The following is a 20566-nucleotide window of genomic DNA, read 5'->3' as shown; positions in this document are numbered from 1 at the left end:
AGCCAAGAGGATGTAAGGAGAAGGCGAAGGCAGCAGGCAGCACTGGGAGGGAGGAAACCAGAAGTCCCGGACAAGGTGATGTCTGAGAGCAACTAACATTCTTAAGACAATATTAACTGCATTTCTAGAAAGAAATTAGGGGAAAGTTTTAATTTCATTAAGAAAAGGTTATAGGTTTTAGTTTCACTAAGAAAAGATTATCGACTAACAAAATGTTTTCCACACACTAGTATTACTCTATCTCATTTCCTCCACTCCCCCTAAACTGTGTGTGGTTGTGCGTGGGTGTGCAATGGTCATGTCTGTTCGTGTACACACCGGCAAGTTCCTCGATATCTTTAAAGTGACCAGGTGTAGATGGATTTTTTGGTACTTTCTCTGTCATCACCCTAATGATCCTAGAAAGCACTTATTGTCTTAATTCACCAGAGTTAAGGTGTGAAGATATCTTGGAAAAGCCACAGAGTCTTATAGGGTGTTGGCAGGAGGTGGTTGATCCCTGCCTGCATTTTAATTGGTATTTTCTGGGGGGAAGCGGGGAGCCAGAGGATGCTAGTGAGATTTGTGGGTGGAAGGCCCAGAAAGAGCAAAAGGATGTGGTCGTTTTCCTAAAGTTCTCAGTTTCAGGCAGCTATGACCTGTTAAGAAGGAAAGCGGGCCTTAGGAGATGGGCCGCCCCAGGAGAAGGAGCTTCAGTAGGGCCCGCTCCTCCCCAGACCGGCCAAGAGTAGGAGAAGGTGACTGGTATTTGCGTCCTGCAATGGAGTTGATTCACATTAAAGGCTGGAAATCAGGGGCTGTGCGTGTTTCCCTCCGGTTGTGAAAGGGGTCTAAGAGAGTTGCTGGGGCCTGGCAGGCCCCTCCCCTGGGCTGCAAGGATCCGCCTCTATTCCCCAGATAAATTCCTAGTGTCCACCAAATTCCTCAGCGCTCTCTCACACTCCTCTACGGCCACGACTCCGGGGGTGGGGAAACAGAGCGTCGGCTTCCTGCCCGCAGAAGCCCTCGCGGCTCCTTCTCAAGACTCTGCGAAGGGGAAAGGGGTGTGAGACCCAACCGGACCCGCAACTCCCGGCTCCCAAGCCGAGGTGGCTGCCCCACACTCCACGTTCAGGGGGTCCATTGGTTTCGGGGTCTCTCTCCTCTCTTCCCTTTCTCCTCTCTCCCTTCCCTGTCTCTCTCATCCTCTCCCCCAAACATGTCCACCGGCTCCCTCAGCGATGTGGACGACCTTCAAGAGGTGGAGATGCTGGACTGCGATGGGCTGAAAATGGACTCGAACAAGGAGTTTGTGACTTCCAACGAGAGCACCGAGGAGAGCTCCAACTGCGAGACAGGCTCTCCCCAGAAGGGCCGCGGCGGCCTGGGCAAGAGGAGGAAGGCTCCCACCAAGAAGAGCCCCTTGAGCGGGGTCAGCCAGGAAGGGAAGCAGGTCCAGCGCAATGCGGCCAACGCGCGCGAGCGGGCCCGGATGCGGGTGTTGAGCAAGGCCTTCTCCAGGCTCAAGACCACGCTGCCCTGGGTGCCCCCGGACACCAAGCTCTCCAAGCTGGACACGCTTAGGCTGGCGTCCAGCTACATCGCCCACTTGAGGCAGATCCTGGCCAACGACAAGTACGAGAACGGTTATATTCACCCGGTCAACCTGGTAAGTTCTCCAGTGCGGCGGCGGCGTCCCGGGGAGGGGGGCGGGGGCGACCCAGCGCGGCTGCAGTGGGTCCCCGGTGAGAGGGTGCGCACCAGCCTGGGAGCCGCGCATCTTAGTCACCGCCAGCCAGCGTCTCTAGGGAACCGGTGCAGGCGATCCCCACACGGCCCTCACTCGCTGCCTTCCAAGCCGCGGGAACGCGGTGATTTATGCGAGTATTTGACGTGGCAGCCCAATTAGGAGTTTGCCGGCGTATCGAGCTGGCAAAGAGGAGGGATCCCTCCGCACTCGCGCCAGCGCCTTCAGGGCCGGTGCGGGACAGCGAACACGGACAAGATGCTGCGCGCTGAGGCGGCATTTTAGTAATCCTTTTATTCTTTCAGCTGAAGAGTAGAACTTGATTCCCCGCCCCCTCTAATTCCTGTAAATAAGAACAGCCAACTCTGTTTCTTTCCCAAGGATATGTAGAACCTTTACATATGGACACATCATGCCCCCCCATAATTGTCACATAAGTCCCCAACTATTTAAATATTCTGCACTTCTCCTACAGATGGATTAACATTCTCGAATCTCAGAATTTCTAGCAAATACCAGCATAATCAGAACATTATCACGAGTATTAGTGTAATAAATAATATTAAAATAGGTCACTCTCCTTCAAGTTTAAGAACATGATACTTTTTATCTTAAAGAATAATGCTCATTGAGTCTAATATTTTTCTCAACCGCATTTTACTGTTTAAGAACTATATTTTAATTCCTTTTTCGTTTGATTTAATTTTAAACCTTCCAGGGGCTAAAGAAAAACAAAAACTAACTACCACCTCTGTTTATATATGATAAGAAGGAGAGGTTTTCCTCTTAAAAGTCTTCTTATCGGTGGGCACTAGAGAGAGAGGTTTGAAGGTTTGAATTGTCTTCTCTCTGAATTTGTTTCAGGAATTGGGGGGCGATGCAAAACCACATTTTGCTGTGAAAAATATTTTTCCTTCTAATTAAAAGTCAGGGTTTTTGAATGAGGAAACAGCTTTTTAAAATCTGGAACGAAAATGAAAGCAGTGCCTTCATTTACAACTGCTGCTGCCTTCATCTTTGACTAAGAAACTTAAGGGAGCTTTATTATACACAGAACGGAGAAGGGAAGAGAAAGCTATGCTTGCTCAGCCCAGTAGGAACACAATGTGAAAACACACGGCTATATTCTTTTATTAACATTATTTGTTTTTAAGAGCTGGAGATTAATTTAGAAACTGTGGTTAAAACCGGCGTTTGTGATGGAGGAAACTAAAGATAGAAGTAGGGAAATCCATGGGGGTGAAAGAGAGAGGGCTGGGAAGCCTGACCAGCACGTCTGAAGAGGGCCAGCAGGGCGCTTCACCTTGAACCCGGCGCCCAGTGGCGCGAGGTCCTTCTCGGCTTCCCTGCTCCGGTCCACCCTAGCATCTGCCTCCGGGCTGTGGCAGGGCAGGAGCCACTTTGGGCTTTCCAAGGGTCTCCTCTCTTGGGTTTCACTTCAAACCCAGGGCGAGCCCCTCTTTGCTCTACCACCTCGAGCTGTGGCTTGGCGCCAACGCTGCTTTCTGCTGTACCCAGCCACAGGGCGCACTAGGTCACCGGGAAAACTGCAGAGATAACGGGCCTCTCCAACTCACTGCCTGCCCCCCACCGCGCCCTTTCCTTTGGGCGCCCTTTCCTTTGGTCTCGGGCTCCCGCCTCATCCCACCCCTCCTCCATGGCCACTTACCTCCTCCACCCTCTTCTCTCCTGCAGACGTGGCCCTTTATGGTGGCCGGGAAACCCGAGAGTGACCTGAAAGAAGTGGTGACCGCAAGCCGCTTATGTGGAACCACGGCGTCCTGACCTTGGAGGTGCGAGTCTGGGAAAGGCGCGCTCCCGGGGCGGGGGGGTGGGGGGGAGCGGGCCCCGGGAAGGCGACCCTTGCCCTCCCTGCTCTCTGTCTCTTCTTCCCCCTTGCAACTCTCCTCTCCCTTTCCCACCCCTCGAGAACACTTTACAGCGACGAGGAGATTCGTTTCCAAACCAGAGGACATCAATTGTACTTACAACGATTCCCATCTATTTAACTTTATTAACTTCTACCGTGAATGACTCTGCGAGCCTTGCTGGTCCAAGTGCAATATGTAATTATAAATATATAAATAGATAATAAGAGCCTATCAATGTGTATCTTTTGTACAATATGTTGTAAAATGTAGATCATAGAATAGCTGACTTTGACAGTCACATTTATAAAGTAATTCACTTAAAGATATATATTTTTTTCAAACAAGTTTTGCTACTTTCAAAAATAAATCTTTCTTTATATTGCTAAAAGCCCTGACATTTGGTGTGATTTTTTAAAATATATATTTGGAATAGAAAGATGGGGAACTATGGGGGAGCTATATAATAAAAGTGGTTCTTTTGAGTCTCAATCCAAACTTCTAGAGATAGACAATGATTAAATATGATTTCCACTGTGAAGGTGCAGATCATATTTTGTACTGAAACCTCAAAAAGAAACTAGTCCCTCAAGTTTGCACGTTACTTTTCAGACAACTAGAAACAATTAACTGTAAACAAAGAAAGGGAAGGATTAAAGTTATTAACAGTTACACAATTCAAGAGAAAAACACACCAGAAAAGAAAAATCTGATTTTCAGTTATTCCACAGTTTAATTGCTAACACGAGCAGGAAGGTAAACTCCACATTCTATAACTTTCCAGGTGCGTACATGAACCCAAGCAACCCATAGCTGCAAAACAGTGAAGAAATACTGGGAGCGATGAAGAACATAAATGCCATACCTTTGGAATGTGTTTTACGATTTTCAAAGGGCTGCAACGTGTATTTTATATTTCTTATTAATAATTGATGATTACTTATAACAACGCATGCCTGCATTTCGGTTACATTAGCCAGCGCGTTCAGCTCCTCTCCACGACTTCCGGTGGATTGGGTTTTAATTTAAACATCTTCCAGGCTACGGAACAGCTCGTTGGGGAAGATTAAGTTGAGATAAACAGAGAGGCGCGTCCGAGGAGCCTGGGACCGGGTTCCCTCTCTGCCCCAGCGCAGCCAGCGGCGGCCGATGCGCCAGATGCCACCGGGGCTGTTTAATGTTCGGGGTTATGACCGCAGTGTTTACAAGACGTCTTCGGTTATTTATACTGTTATTCCTCGCAGAGGGCCTTGAAACTTCCGCTTCATTTGCTCTTTCTTTTGGATTTTTTTTTTTTTTTTTTCCTTTTTCTCGGCTCAGTTAGGTACCTTGAGTAAGGGCTCCCCCGCTCTTGCACTTACCTTCAACCAACACCAAAGGCCGCTTAGGGGGTGGAGCCCTCAGCCTGGACAGCAGGGAAGGAGCCGGCGATGCTCTTGACCCGGGGAACCGCTGTGCCAGGAGGGATGTTCTCTGCCAGAGACAGTTACCACGTTACCAAGTCCACATCTCCATTCTCCAAGCGCTGGGAACGCGGGTGACTCTTCATCCACGTAGCTGTCATTCGCACGTCGGAGGACCTCTCAGGGTGTCAGGCTTCCCTCCCAGCCCCTTAACCCCCTACCCGGACTTGACCCTCAAGAGAGCCTTTTAAGCTCTGGCCACCTCCACCTTTCCCAAATTCGCTTCTACCAGAGGGATGGACCGTCTACCCTCACCTCACCGATCCAGAGTTCAAGTCAGAGGTGCGTCCCAACGTGATTCAGTTGTCTGCGTTTCACATTCAGCAAATTTTCCAAGCTCCCACTCACATTTTTACAATAAGTACTCAAAATTCTGAGCACTCTGCACAGGCGGCCCCTAGAGAAGGAATTCCTGCTTGCTCATTCTTTGACGACCCCCAACCGCAAAACAATTTGTTAAAAAAGTCCTCATGCCTCCCTCCGACAACTTGCAGTCTGTGCTTTCAGCATGAGGCCTGAAGCTGTGCACGCGGGACACGCAAGTTAAGCCCTAATTTTGCGTCCAGTTCTTTCCTGAAAGCGTTTGGATTCTCAGTTCTCTCATCTCCAAAAGTGGGGATAAACGTGATTATAATGATAATAATAATCGTACTCATACGTTTCCTCTTTCACCTCACAAAGCCTTAGTGGTGCTCAAATGAAGTTATAGTTTTGCAACTGCTTTGCGGTGGAAAAGATCCGTGCACATATTCGTCACTTGTACTAAGTGGCTGGCGGTGAGCTGCCTATACTAGACCCGACCAGACCTGAAAGTACTCAGGCAGGAAGCTCGAGAGCATGCACAAGCGAGGGTCTTTTTACTGCAGGAACCAACACACCCCTTCAATGCAATGTTGAAGGTTACAACTTCTCTCTCTCTCTCTCTCTCTCACACACACACACACACACACACACACACACACACACAAAACCCTTTACCCCTCCTCGATGTTCTCCCATTTTGTCTAGAGCTTTATACCAATGTGACGATTTCCTAGAAATCCAGAGTCCAGAAAAATTCAGAGAACAAAGATAGGGAGTGGGACCAGCAAATAGACGGGCTACACTGGTGCCTGGCTGTCTGGAAACCCTGAGCACAGGGGTCTCAGCCTTTGAGCCTGGGCACACTAGGGGACCCAAAGGTTGTCCACGGAAAGGAGCAAGCAACATGGTGGGAATGACAGGGTTGTGGCTACCACTAGCCCTGGCGCAGGACCACCCCCCTCCACACACACATCCACAGTCTAAACATCTCTCCTTCCCATGGACCCTTCTCTTCTGCCAGGTCGTCAGTCCTCCTGCACCCACCATGCCCTACGTCCCAATGTCTGGTGCTCTTCTCAAGCCTGTCCCAGCGGGGTGTGACTTTGAGCCTACCGTGCCAGCACAGGTACTTGGCATGTCTCAATTTTAAAGGAGGCAAGCGGTATCGGAAGGAGTGGGGGACCCCCTTTACCACAAGCCAGATAGTTAGGGGTGAGGGAGGTGTGACCTCTCAGTTATAAAAAATATCTTAGAAGGTGCTTTCTAAGATACTCTAGAAGGAGAACAACCAAAGCAGGTTGTAGAAGGCTGGAAGGAAAATGACATGTTTCAAATAAGCATGTCTGTGAGTTCTCAGGAGGAGGAGACAGATAATGAAAGTGGACTGAAGCTGGGGAAATCCCTTCTCCTCCCTTTTCTCTCTCTCTCTCTCTCTCTCCCCCTTCTGATTGCTTCTAAGACTTCTTATAGGCAACTCACTGTGCTTCCAGCAGTCTTCCCCACTGTCACGTCAGACTTCTTTCTAAACAGATAAGTGGTAAACAAGGTTGGTACCTGCTAGTTATATTTAGTGATCAGTGGGAAACACTGACCAGGGAGGCTTTTGAGCCAGTGATTCCTGGGTGTGTATGGGAATCACCTGGACAGCTCCTGGAAGTAGAAAGTTGGGCTCCATCCATCGAGTTCCAGATTCCAGAGGTGTGAGGTGGAGGTGAGGCCCCAGAATTTCTACTTCTAACAAGTTCCCAAAAGATGCTGAGGCTACTGGTCAGGAAACCACACTCAGAATCACTGTTTGGGGATCTGTCTCATTAAAGAAACAAAAGACGTTGAAGCGGAGAGAAAGAAAATATTTGGGAATTACTTTTTCTTAAGAGGCTGCATGTTCTGGGCTCCAGTTTCATTTACATTTCTACTCGCTCCACGGTGGCATGCAGTGTATTCTTAACGCTTAAATGCCGATCAAGACATCAAACCACTCGTCCTCAGAAAATATTAATAAAAGATATGTGCAACCCCGGTGTATGGATGTGTGTGCGCGTTCGTCTTGAGCTCTCAAAGAGATTTCAGGTGATGGATTAAAGGCCTGGATGGATTAGGGCCCGGCTGCTGTTGGCTCCGTTGCGACCCCTAAGGGGGAGAGAAATCCGAGCGCGCGGGACTCGTGCCCTCTACAACTTCTCGGTTGCGCAGAGGGTCCCCGCGGTGCAATCCAGGTCAGCAAAGCTTGCCCCTTCACTCCAGGGGGAGTATGAGGGTTCGCTCTGGGCTGGGGCCCTGTGCTTCCGGCTGGTGGAAGGCAGCCTGGGGTTGAGGTGCAGGGTCGCGAGCTGGTAGGGAGAACGTGGCAAGCGCCGGGTGGGGCCCTCGGGCAGGAAAGGGCGCCGAGCCAGGGGGCGGAGTGGGGAACGGCTCCTCTGAGGCTTTTCTACCCGGGAGACAAGTTTCTGGAAGTGGGCGGGAGGAGAAGGATGGAGAATCCGATTTCGAGCCCCAGCCTACACTGCCTCTTGGGTCCGCATCCCTTTCCGGGAGCCGCCTCCGAGACAGCCGGGTGCGTGTGTCAATGCGGACTGGCCCAGCGCAAAGACACCGCCCAGGGAAGCTTCTAGGGTAATGACCCTGCTCAGCCAACAAGGAGAGGCGCAGACTCCAGCCAGCTGGCGAGAGGAACTTCCTTTCTTAGCTTTGCATCCTTTTCTCCAAATTCTGGCGATGCCCTAGGAAACTCGCTCGGTGCCAGTGGCATTCTTGAGAGCCAGGCTGGCTTCCTCCAGGCGTCGGGGTTCCGGGCGCCTTTGATCTTTCTATCTGGCAGGCTCAGCTGGTCCACCTCCAGCCCATTCATGGTAATATTAACCACCCCAAGGACTAGGCTACAGATCCCTTCCCAGGGCAGAGGAAGGAGAAAGGGGTGGAAAGGGCAGAGAGAACAGTTGAGAATGTCTTCGAGTTATGAGACCAGGCTCCTCGAGGCGACGTCATCTCATCCATTGTACCAAGCATCCAGCTTAGCGCCCGACGCCTCAATACATGTTGAACCGCCAGTGAATCATTAATTCTCTGAGGCTATGGTGAAGGAAGAAGTTAAGATACAAGGCAGGCAGGTGAAGCAAAGAAATTGACAGTGGGGCTGTTGCCATGGTTAAATTGAAACAAACCAGGACGTCCCTGGTGGTCCAGTGGGTAAGACTCCGGGCTCCCAGTGCAGGGGCCCGGGGTTGGATCCCTGCTCAGTGAACTAGATCCCACATGCACGGCACAACTAAGAGTCCGCATGCCGCAACTAAAAGATCCCGCGTGCTACAGCGAAGATGGTGTGGCCAAAATAAATAAATAAAATATTTAAAAAATAAAATTTCTGGAAAAAAAAAAAACAGAAAGAAACGGAACCTCTTAGTTGAAATCTGGGTGTATATTTGAGAAAAGAATAAAGCAAGCAGACATCTTGGGACCAGATGGCATCAGCTGGGGATGGGTTGTTTGAATTGCCCTTGCCCCTGACACTCAGATGAAGTCTGTTCTTTCCCCTCCCAGTAGAAGATGACATTATTAGTTTCGAATTTATATGGCCCTTAGGTCAGAATCATTAGCTTAAAAGGTGTTTTGAAGAGTGGAGATAATTTGAGAGACTTTATAGGATAAAATGTAGACTATACAACTGAAAGGATCCTTATTTTTAAATGAATCCAGGTAGTGATAAACAAGTAATTTGTTGCCATTTGTGCGGGTTAGATCTACATCTAGTGGAGGGTATAGCAGAAAAAGCTTTTGACTGAATCCTTGGGCAAGAAACTTGACCATTTAGGACCTAAGTTCTTCCATCTGAAAACATGGGTATAATAATGACTGCTTTGCAAATGCTACCCAAAAGGCAAAGATATATGAAGCAACCTAAGTGCCCATCAACAAATGACTGGATAAAGAAGATGTGGTATACATATACAATGGAATACTAGTCAGCCATAAAAAGAATGAAAATTTACCATTTGCAGCAAAATGGACGGACTTGGAGGGCATTATGCTAAGTGAAATAAGTCAGAGAAAGACAAATACTGTATGATATCACTTATATGTGTAATCTAAAAAATACAACAGACTAGTGAATATAACATAAAAGAAGCAGACTCACAGATATAAAGAACAAACTAGTGGTTACCAGTGGGGAAAGGGAGGAGAAGAGGGGCAATATAGGGGTAGGAGATTAAGAGGTACAAACTATTAGGTAGAAAATAAGCTACAAGGGTACATTGTACAACATGGTGAATATAGCCAATATTTTATAATAGCTATAAACAGAGTATAACCTTTAAAACTGTGAATCACTATATTGTACACCTGAAACTTACATAATATTGTACATCAGCTATACATCAATTTTAAAAATTATTTTAAAAAAGGTAATGATTGCTTTGGTAAGATAATGTATGTGGGCGATGTCTGGTACGTCATGGGCACTAATTAATATTGGTTTTCTTCCTTTCCTCTCTTCTTCTTCTGGTCATTAAGTTATAAAAGTGCCTGAAAGAATGATATGCGTCTCCCCTAAACAGTTATCTACCCAGTAGTAATTATTGAGTAGAATAATTATTATATAGAATTATTAAATTCTCAGGAGAACCCAGTTGCTTCAGGTCATTTTGAATGTGATCAAAACAGACCTCACCACCTTGTCCACAGTGGATCCTGATCCTAATTTCCCCCATGACCCTGACCAGGGATCGAAGCCATGCCCCCTGCATTGGGAGTGTGGAGTCCTAACTGGATCACCAGGGAAGTCCCCGTTTCCTAACTCTGTATTTCAACATTTATAACATTATCAATAACAGGTAATCATTATTTTCTTTCATTTCTCTGTTTCTTTACTTAGTTTGTACTTATCCTCACTAGCTCCATGAGGGCAGGGACCATGTCTGACTGATCCACTTTTGTTTCCCAGCCCCTAGCAGAGCGACAGGCATGTGGTAAGTGTTTGAAGAGGACTGAACGTATAAAGCTTAATAATAGGCTTCTTAGAGATACCTCTGTTTTCTAGGTAAGTTCATATTGCATTGCTATAACCAAAGGCTGGTTTAAATATATCATCTAATTTTAATTTTAGAATTTGGTAATGGACACGTATTCTAAAACTAAAAATAAATCTATAATGAAAAAACTCACCATCAATTCTGTTGATGGGGAACTAACCTGAAACATTAGTCCTCACCACATGTGGATTCTCCTTTTAGCACTAAATCCCAGGAAAATGTCTATAGTAAGTACTGTGTCTTTCAAAACAACGCATGTCTCCCTTCAGTATTCTTACTATCCCTGGGGACCAGTCACCTCTAAACTTTTCTGCTTGGTTCCTGGAATTATTCACTAACGAATCTTAATAGAACGTTTTTGTTCTGCTTTTGCACTTTATGTGAATACCATCTTCTTCTGCTGCCCTCTAATCTCTCACTTTCAGGCATCTGTCACCCACTCAATAGCTCCTTCAACTTTTTTTTTTTTTTTCTTAACAAGCATTCTTTCTCTCCCCACCAAGGACTAAAAAGAAACCCAAGACGTCTCTAAACCCAGGAGAATTTTTTAAACCAACAGGGGTCATTTGGTTACATGGAACAAAAATCCCTTCAAACTGGCTCAAATAAAAAGGGGAATGAGGCATTGTAAAGATAGTACAAGGACTCTGGCTGACATCTCCAGGCAAAAAATAAACAGTAGGGAAAAATCTATTGGGAAACTGAAAGTCAAGAGTACAACTCCCTTCCTCTCTCTCTGGAGCTCTCTGGGCTCTTATCTCTGCTTTCTCTGCCAGTCTTCTGCATTTCCTCTTCTGATTTTCTGTGCTGACTTACTTTCTACTTCTCCTGAACTTTTTATTTCAGATGGAACTTGTTTGTTAGGTTGCTATGGCCCCAATTCTATAAGAACATGCAGTTGTAGGCTCTACTATCCAAAATTTTAGTCTCAGCACCTCTTAATTTGAATTCTTAAGATAAGGAATATGCATATGGACTACTATAGACTCGTTCTAAGAGGCTCTGATTAAATTCCCCAGGTCAGTGCACGCCTCTTGTCCTGTCAGCTCTGGTTGGCTGGGGATGGATGGACAGGTTGCCTGATGGCTGGGGCAGATTCTTTTGAGATGTAGGCTCTGGGTGAGACAGGAATCCCAAATCTGTTTGCTACAAATTTAATCTAATGCAATCAGGGTTGAGGTGTCTGCACATGGGCCACCTGGTTTTATTCTGCTACACCAATGGTGAGCAACATGTGTTTGGAAAAAGGTCATGTTGTATTTGTAATGGGGGGAAAGGGCAGAGATATCAACATCAAGAAAACATATATACATATAACCAAATGATCTACTTTATGGAATAGAATAATTTTATTGAGAAAATCAGTGCTATTACTGGGCATATTTAGGAAAATGCTAACTCGTATAGATTCAGCTTCATTAATTTTCTTCATCCATCTGCATTACACAAAGACCATGCATATGACAATCATATGTCATCTTCAAAACAACCCTAACTAGAAGGTATTATCACCCTTACTTTTCATGTAAAGCAGCTGAAACACAGAGAGGGGAAGTAAATCACCAGAAGATATATGGTGGATTAGTGGCAAAAAGCTGAGTATAGAATTTTTCTACTTAATTAAACTGAAATGGTCTCCTGCCTTGAAAATAGGAGACTCCCCAGGATAAAAGAAATTAAGGATGGTTTATAGGATAGCCCTATAAAAGAAAGAAATCCTTACAAGAAGGGCAGGACATGATGCTTTTTTCCATCAGAGTTTTTGTTTTATACTCATTTTAAAAACTCTTTTAGACTTACTAGTATTTTTTATCCTCTACCACTGTTAGAGATACAAAAAAGGAAACTATAAGCAAAATAAGTTAGTTAAAATAGTCCAAAAACCTGTTTTGTAGTCAGAGTGCAATTCATTCTGAATTATTTATTTACTCCACCATTAAAATCTAGTGATTTTCCACCCATTACGTACCAGTTTTTGTCATGTAATAAACTACCCCAGAACCCAGCGGCTTAATGCTGTAAGCATTTGTTATTGCTCATGCATCTACAAGTCAGCTGTGCAGTTCTGCTGATCTGGACAGGGCTATGCTGTTCTCACTCAGCTTGCTCATATATCTGTGGTTGGGGGGCAGTTTGTCTGAGAGCTAGCTGGTCAAGGATAGCCTCACTCACATGTCTGATGGCAGGCTGGCTACTGGCTGAGGTGATGAGGGTGACAGAGCCACGTGTCTCTCATCATCCAATAGGCCCGCATGTACTTGCTTCCATGGTGACTGGGGAGGGAAGAGAAACTCACAAGCTTCTTGGACTTGGGTTCAAAACTTGCTAGTGTCACTTTGGCTGCTTTGTGTTGGCTAATGCCAGTCACAGAGCATCCTAGGTTCAAGAGGTAGGGAAATAGATGCTACTTCTTGATGGGAAAAGCTGTAGACACATCGCATAGAGCATGGATACAGAGAAGGGTGAGATTTGGGACCATTTTTATAATTAATCTTCCATATTAAGGTTTTCCTAAAACTTCTTCATATTCAGAGTCTAGCCTTTCTGAATTATTTCCCACTTTGAATTGTCAACATCTAATGCTGTACCACCCATTTTGTCCTCTGGGTTACAAAGAATATTTCTTAGAAGATTTTTCCTCTATAATTACTGTGATTTTCTTCTAAGCCACTGATACACATTCTGCAAATTTCAGTGCTTACCCTTTCTTGATTTTGTCAGAAGGGAGGATAAAGAAAATACCAACAAAAGTTAATCATACCGGGCTTCCCTGGTGACGCAGTGGTTGAGAGTCCGCCTGCCGATGCAGGGGACGCGGGTTCGTGCCCCAGTTTGGGAGGGTCCCACATGCTGCGGAGCGGCTGGGCCCGTGAGCCATGGTCGCTGAGCCTGAGCGTCTGGAGCCTGTGCTCCGCAACGGGAGAGGCCACAGCAGTGAGAGGCCCGCGTACCGCAAAAAAAAAAAAAAAAAAAAAAAGTTAATCATACCCACCTTTCTTTTACCTATTCTTAGAAATTTGGAGGTTCTTCTGACACTAGTTTCATTACTTGACATGTATAAGAGGATGAATGGTGGCCTCAAAGACATCAGATCCTAATCCCTGAAAACTGTAAATATTATCATAATTGGAAAAAAGTCTTTGCAGATGCAATTAAGTTAAGGATGTTGAAATGGAGAGATTATCCTTGATTATTTGTGGGCCCTAAATGCCATTACAAGTGTCCTTATGAGAGAAAAGGAGAGGGAGATTAGATACACAGAGGAGGAAAAGGTCATGTGAAGACAGAGGTAGAGATTAGAGTGATGAAACCACCAGCGGCTGGAAGAGACAAGAAATGGATTCTCCCTTAGAACCTCCAGAGGGAGCGGGGCCATACATACACCTTGATTTTGACCTAGTGAATCTGATGTTGAACTTCTGGCTGTCAGCCAAGAAAGGGTAAGTTTCTGTTGTGCTAAGGCACCAAGTTTGTGGTCCTTTGTTACAGCAGCCACAGGAAACTAATACAGCATGTGACAGGCAATCTGTTGCACGTATCTCAGTAACAAAATGTAACAGGGTCATCTACTTATGGTTTACTTCCTTTCTTAAGTTCTATAAAGCATCTGCACGTGCCTTTGCAAGAAAGTACAGAATTATGGATATTCCTCCAATGAAAAATGCATTTGTTCCTGTACTTTAGTTCTCTATTTCCATGCCTTGCTATGCATAACAAAGTTATATTTATTATTGATATCTATATACCAAAATAAAATTTCTTCTGATGCAGTATAATCTTTTCTTTTTTTTTTTTTTTGCGGTACGCGGGCCTCTCACTGCTGCGGCCTCTCCCGTTGCAGAGCACAGGCTCCGGACGCGCAGGCTCAGTGGCCATGGCTCGCAGGCCCAGCCACTCCACGGCATGTGGGATCTTCCCGGACCGGGGCACGAACCCGTGTCACCTGCATCGGCAGGCAGACTCTCAACCACTGCACCACCAGGGAAGCCCAGTGTAATCTTTTAAAAGATATTTTCCATGGCAATTTAACCCAGCATGGATAATACCAACAATATAGAAAATTCAAACAAATAGACCAGTGTTAAGGCGCATCTCAATTTTAGAAATGTGAAAAATAACGCATCTTAGAATGATGATATACAGTAGCTCACTTCATCCCATGCATCAGCACTGAGTACCCAGTGTATGTAGGACCTCGTGTTACACACTGAAAATAGATAAGATGACACCTTTCTTATCTCCAGCTTAGGTCTTACTCTCCAGTAGTTGCAGACTTTCTTCTCTGCAAGGACCTGAAAGAGCAGGGCAGTCTTGCACCTGCTGTACCAGTTTCCAGAAGGGTGGGCTACTGGGACATACTGGCTGCTTCTGCCACACTCTAAGTTAGTGCTGCGGACAGCTCAGCCTGTCACTCATTAAGCTAGTCCAACATGGTGCACTGCCTCTACCCCAGACTAACCAATCTCCCAGGAGTGAACAAATATCTGGGGAAGTGATTTCAAAACGTCACTTTTTGTATCCAAGGTGGTTGTCCTGGAGGCTTTTATTTTCCCAAAGCTAAAATTGGATCTCAGGCCATTTGGAGATTGGCTATATATAGTGGGCCACCTTTCTACCACACTGATATAGGAAGTCATTTTGAAAATATGTGCTCTCGGTCCAAAGCAAAACATTTTCAGGATATGATAGGTGCATTAGCAGAAACTTATGTTCACTACTGGAAAATCAACACCAGAACTATGAATGATAGACCATCAGAGTCAGCCATGCCCTATAATAGCTGAGCGTAACTTTTTTATGCCTTACCTTCCAAGCATTCTGCATCATCTCAGGGGCCTTCCCCTCAAACAAGTATGAACTTCCCAAAGCTTTTTATCTCCAGAACCTGTCTTTTGCTTTTTCTTCTCTTCTGAATCTTATAAAGCAACTCATAAACTATATGACACTGAATTCCACTAACTTTTTCAATATTACATTATCAGGTATACTCTAGTTTATTAGGATAAGATATTTTTTAAGTGATATTTTCAAAAGCTCATAGACACCATGGTACTCTTCCCCCAAACCAATAACACCAGACTAATTATTTTAAAAAATCAGACTTATCCAAATTAATAGACATTCTGCAACGTATCAGTACTCTTCAAAACTATCAAGGTCATGAAAAATGGAAAGACTAAAGAAACTGTCATAGATCAAGGGAGATTAAGGAGACACAATGACCAAGTAAAATGTGGTATCCTGAATAATATTTTGGAATAAAAAAAAGCCATTTGGTAGTGATAAAGGAAACTAAATAACGTATGGATTTAGGATAATTGTACCAATGTTAATTTCTTAGTTTTGACAAATTGTGTATGTAAAAAGTTTTAAAATAGGGAAAGTGAGTTAAGATACAGAGTCTATAAAAAATTTTGCAACTTTTCTAAACATCTAAAAATTTCCAAAGTAAAACAATAAAACATTTATTAAAAAAACAAAAACAAAAACTCATAGGCCTGAGCTTTAGGGGCTAATCTACTCTGACCCCAAGCTAATCATTAATCATTTAATTTCACTGTGCCTTGATTTCTTCACCAGCAATGTTTTTAAAGTTCCCTTCATCATTAAATTAAAAAGTCATAACTCTAGAAAACACTTTCATGTGGTTTTTGAGCCAGACTTCTGGCATTTGGCCAGGAAAATGCCCAACCACTCTCAACTAAATGTAAGAAGACCCAGAAACTCGGTACCATGACTAGTTTTAGAACCTCTGCTGGCCCTGAATACAGAACCAAAAAGAACATGAGACTCCTTCTAAGACTCTCTCTCTCATTAGAATGATTTCCTTTTCTGCATGTTACATAATATTTAGAAAAAATTCAAAAACAAATGATATGTGCATATCTATTTAGTTACCATTCTGACCCTGGTCTGGGCTTATCTCCACCAATGGCTGAACAAGCAAAATAGGGCTGAAAAGAGGATGATGGCCCAAAGGCACGGCACTCTGAAGAATTAGTGAACCTTCAAAAGATTTAATGTCTTATCAAATTTTATTTATCCTATCCACAGTTTACCTAACCAGTCCATGATTTTTAGATATTTAGATGGTATTTCACTTTAGGCCATGATACCCATTTATATATATATATATTTATTTATATATATATATGAATATTAGAATATATATATTCTTTTTCAGTTTCTTTTCCATTATAGGTTATTACAAGATATTCCATATAGTTCTCTGAGCTATACTGTAGGCCCTTGTTGTTTACCTATTTTGTATATAGTAGTGTGTATTTGTTAATCCCCAACTCCTAATTTATCTCCCCACTCCCCCACGTTGGTAACCATAAGTTTGTTCACGATACCCATTTTGGATCTTTGTATGCATCTTCCAGAAGTAAAATTCTGGGCCAAAGAGCATGACCAGTTTTAGGCTCTTCATACATTTTGCCAAATTGCTTCTCACTTTACACCCCATCAGCAATTACCTAGATCACTACTTGGACTAAATTTTAAATTTAACTGTTTTTTTCTCTTGCCCATATAAGGAAGTCTAACCATTGAGTAGGGAAAGAGAACAAGGGATTGAGATGAACAGATTTCTCTCTTCTCTGCTAATTTATACCATCATCCCCTTTTGGGTCAACTTACAACTTTAAAAAAATAATATTTGTTTTTGTGCAAGGGCTGAAGGAGAACATGAAAAAATTAAGATTATTATAACTGTGTAACTGTTGGGGGAGGGAGTAACCTTGTTTCCAAATTTTTGCCTTTCCATTCCATCCTCAAGAACTTTTAAAAACAAAATTTTACCTCATGTGCCTTTATAGAAAAGACTTTTACCCCCAAACCAGAAAGTCCCAATGTAGGTGTTGCCAAATTAAAACAAATGCTCTTAAGTAAGTTTTTTTCTGATAATAAAAGCAATCTATGATTATTTTAAAACATTTGGAAAGAAAAGGTTTACTTCCAGAGATATAGGTTGATAGACATAACAAAATTAGGTTAATATTGTATATGCGGTTCGTACTCTACTACTTGTCACTTAATATTATGAAGGAGGCTTTTTGCTAGATCATACAATTTTTTTGAAACATGATTTCTAATGACTGGGTAATCTTCCATTTAATGGGGAAGCTATCATTCATTTCTGGACATTTAAGTTGTTTCTAATTTTTCCTATGATAAATAATTCTGTATTGACCATCCTTATGCACGCTTATATCTTTGATTACCTCTTAGACTATTACTTTGGATAGATTCCAAGAATGATTCTTTATAAATATTGCAAAATTGCTTTACAGAAAGGTCGTACCCATTCAAACTCTCACTAGCAGCATATAAGGATACCCATTGCAATGAACCATTATGAATGCTTAACATTATCTTCTATCTTCTAGGTCTTTGTCAAAGATGTCTCATTATTTTTCCAACTTGTTTTCCAGCCAGGTCGGGGTAACTTCACTTATTTCTTATACAGCTTTTACTGCGAGAGACTGTGAGTTTCTGCCCCCAAAATTGTTCAGATTGCTAGGAAAGGCAAGTTATTTCCCTTGGTAGCATTTGGGTTGGGTAGTTGCTGAGTTATATGGTTTATCGGAGTTAGTCGCCACCACGCCCTAGAGTTTCCCTAAATGTTCTGGTCACATTTGCTGCATGATTAGCTTTACTGCTATGAAATACTGAGGGATGTATAGAACAGATGCCCAGGCATACCCCTTGGTTTGCATGGAGCTCAGAAGTCCTGTGAGAAATCACTTGAAACTCTCTTTACAATTGGAGTTAAGAGATGTACAGACCTGATAATCTGCGGGTCCCCAAAGTAATCTGGAGCGGTGGAAAGACAGTGAAGGCTGAGTGAAAAGGAGTGGACCAGCTGTGCAGCAGGGTACAGATATTGAAGATAGCATTTTTTTCCAGGGAGAATAAAAAACTAGGCTCGACCATCCTCTGAACTAGCCACTGAGGGCTGAAAGAATAGTATCCCAGATGAGCAAATTACTGTGCTGTGGGAACCCCTTTTTAAAGAGGGAGTCAACAGAAATAGGCGGCTTCCAATAGTTAGTGTAAAAAGAATACCAGGAAACAGTCCCGAGATTGGCAGAGGAGGGAGCAGAAACCCATGGGAGGAGAGGGAGTCCGCTCTTCCAAAGGAGCTGGTTCAAGGAGAAGAGTGACAGCTGTCAACCTCAAACGGAGCAGGAAGTTAGAAGTGCTAACACTGGCTCAATGGAGCCAGAAGCCACTGTTTCTGATTACCTTGAAAGGACAGCCCTGATGCTTCAATCTACCTCCTGCCCCCACCCAACCAGTCCCCCAGGGATTCCAGCATTGAAAATGACCCTCTACAGGGTCAAACTCTTAGAAATTCATTAAGAAAAAGACTACAGATCGCTAGTCAAGACAGTGGGGACTTAGCCCATTGGGATGTGTGGGATACAAATATGAAAGATTTATTCTCATCAATTGGTGAAGCCTTTTCAACTTTGTGAAATTTATGGACATGCTGTTATCTGGCTGGAACATACAGTGTGTACATCCATTACTGATAAAGAAAACTCTTTTATTTCTCAAATTAAAAACCTATTGGTTGTTATAAATTCCATCTTTATATTGGCCAGATTGTGGCCACTGTAAATAATGGAGCACAGAAACTTCCAAACAGTTCTTTTTGCTTAGAAAATATATACACATATAGACTAATGAATATATATGCACACTTGCATACATGCATACACACATGAACATGTAACATGTTGATTAACAGTTTTAAGTTCACAGGGATAAAAATGAAACCAGTTTCACTTTCCTCCTGTTACTATGCTATGTCGAATTTCCTCTTCTGAGTGGGAAACAGATCCTTAATGATATCTTGGGCAGATACCACAGCATTTCCAACATTTCATAATTAAAAGACAAATTCAGTATTGTCCAGTTTAAAACTCCAATCTCATCTGATGCAGATCTCATCTCTGCTAGTCATGGTCCATGGCTCCAGAGACCTGCAGTGAGTTTGGTCATTGACTGGGGTTGGAGTCAAGCGGGGCGGGGGTCTGGCTTATCTCTTCCTCTACCTATTTAAGAACTTATTTTCAGTTGTGCAGGTTGTAAGGGAGGATGAGAGAGGATGTTTCTTTATTGACTGCCTACTCTTGTGGTCCTCTGCTGGTTGTTGCTTCTCGCTTGCCTTGGCTGCCCTCTATGTAACAAGGGCCCAAATATATCTTCTCACCTGGGCTCAAGAGTAAGTTCTTCTGTAGGCTTTCTTCTGGGAGGGGGATATTGGGAGGGGAGAGGATGCTATGAAGCCACCCTTCTGTACAGTTCCATGAAGTGGAGTTTGTCTCTACATCTTCATGTCTAGCTTTCCCAACCTCTTCAGCACCTTCCCTCTTGCCTCTGGTGTCCTCTCACCCTGTGGTCAGCTCTCATCCATTTACCATCTGTCTCCAGTTCTGTTTACCCCTGTTCATATACGTATATGGGCCGATTGATGGATCAACTATTTTAGCCCAAATCCCAAAATTTCCTTCAGGGGACGAGATGCCAGTCTCACAGTGTTTCACGCAACCTTAATGTCTGTAAGCAGTTCTCCTGATCTTCTCTCCCTTAACTTGATTTGTGCGGATGGGGAGGTGGGGGGTAAGCATCACCCCTCCTTTTTCCATGGAAATCAGTGGGGAATAAACAGAGGTCCCACATAAACCAACAGCATCTGACTTCAAAGACTTTTCCCAACCCTACCACTATCCCTAGATCTTCTTTTTATAGGACTGTAAGGGAACACTGAGATGATGGCTGAGGCTGGAGGAAGGGCAGGGGATGTACTAGGATAATGTTTGGAGGCAGCAAATTTTGCTCACCTGTTTTTAGCCTTAATAGAGAGGTCAGCCGCAAATGTTCAAGGTTCCCTGGAGGGTATCACTGTAGAATAGGTTACTTTATGATCCTTTGCCCATAGCCTATAGCTTTAGTTGCCCAAAGCAACAGGAAAAGCCTCATTTAACAATTTTAGTATGTGTAGAACATTCAATAAGTTTTATTTTTCAGCTTGCTTTTAAAAAGTCATACAATTTCATTTATGGATACCATATTAACCATTTCTCTATTTTTGGATAATTTTTTTCTAATTATTTTCCCTATTATAAAAAATGCTAAAATAATCATCTTTATTCTTTATGTACTCAT

General features: G+C 43.7%; 1 protein-coding gene and 1 long non-coding RNA gene across 3 annotated transcripts in view; one reads left to right on the top strand and one right to left on the bottom strand.

The window, feature by feature from the left end:
* LOC116763778 overlaps nt 1-20566 on the bottom strand; it is an 89114-nt gene that overhangs the window by 47748 nt on the left and 20800 nt on the right. The gene's annotated exons all lie outside the window — the stretch shown is intronic.
* Nucleotides 918-4397, top strand: TCF21 (transcription factor 21). Of its 2 annotated transcripts, none has more exons than XM_032651899.1 (3): nt 918-1648; nt 3422-3519; nt 4379-4397. In XM_032651899.1, the coding sequence occupies exons 1-2, from the start codon at nt 1199-1201 to the stop codon at nt 3509-3511; spliced, it is 540 nt and encodes a 179-aa protein (XP_032507790.1). In that variant the 5' UTR covers nt 918-1198; the 3' UTR covers nt 3512-3519; nt 4379-4397. The 2 variants fall into 2 exon arrangements, with proteins under 2 accessions (XP_032507790.1, XP_032507788.1); XM_032651897.1 differs by lacking the exon at nt 4379-4397 and adding an exon at nt 3657-3985.

This window comes from Phocoena sinus, chromosome 12, assembly GCF_008692025.1.
Source record: "Phocoena sinus isolate mPhoSin1 chromosome 12, mPhoSin1.pri, whole genome shotgun sequence".
Classification (NCBI taxonomy): Eukaryota; Metazoa; Chordata; class Mammalia; order Artiodactyla; family Phocoenidae; genus Phocoena; species Phocoena sinus.
The sequence above is the reverse complement of the archived record's forward strand: the minus strand, read 5'-3'. Positions and strand labels throughout refer to the sequence as shown.

Excerpts from the sequence above, each read along its gene's own strand:
- TCF21 (XM_032651899.1), top strand. The coding sequence starts at position 1,199 with ATGTCCACCGGCTCCCTCAGCGATGTGGACGACCTTCAAGAGGTGGAG. Across the intron at positions 1,649-3,421 it reads ATATTCACCCGGTCAACCTG|ACGTGGCCCTTTATGGTGGC; the intron begins GTAAGTTCTCCA and ends TCTCTCCTGCAG.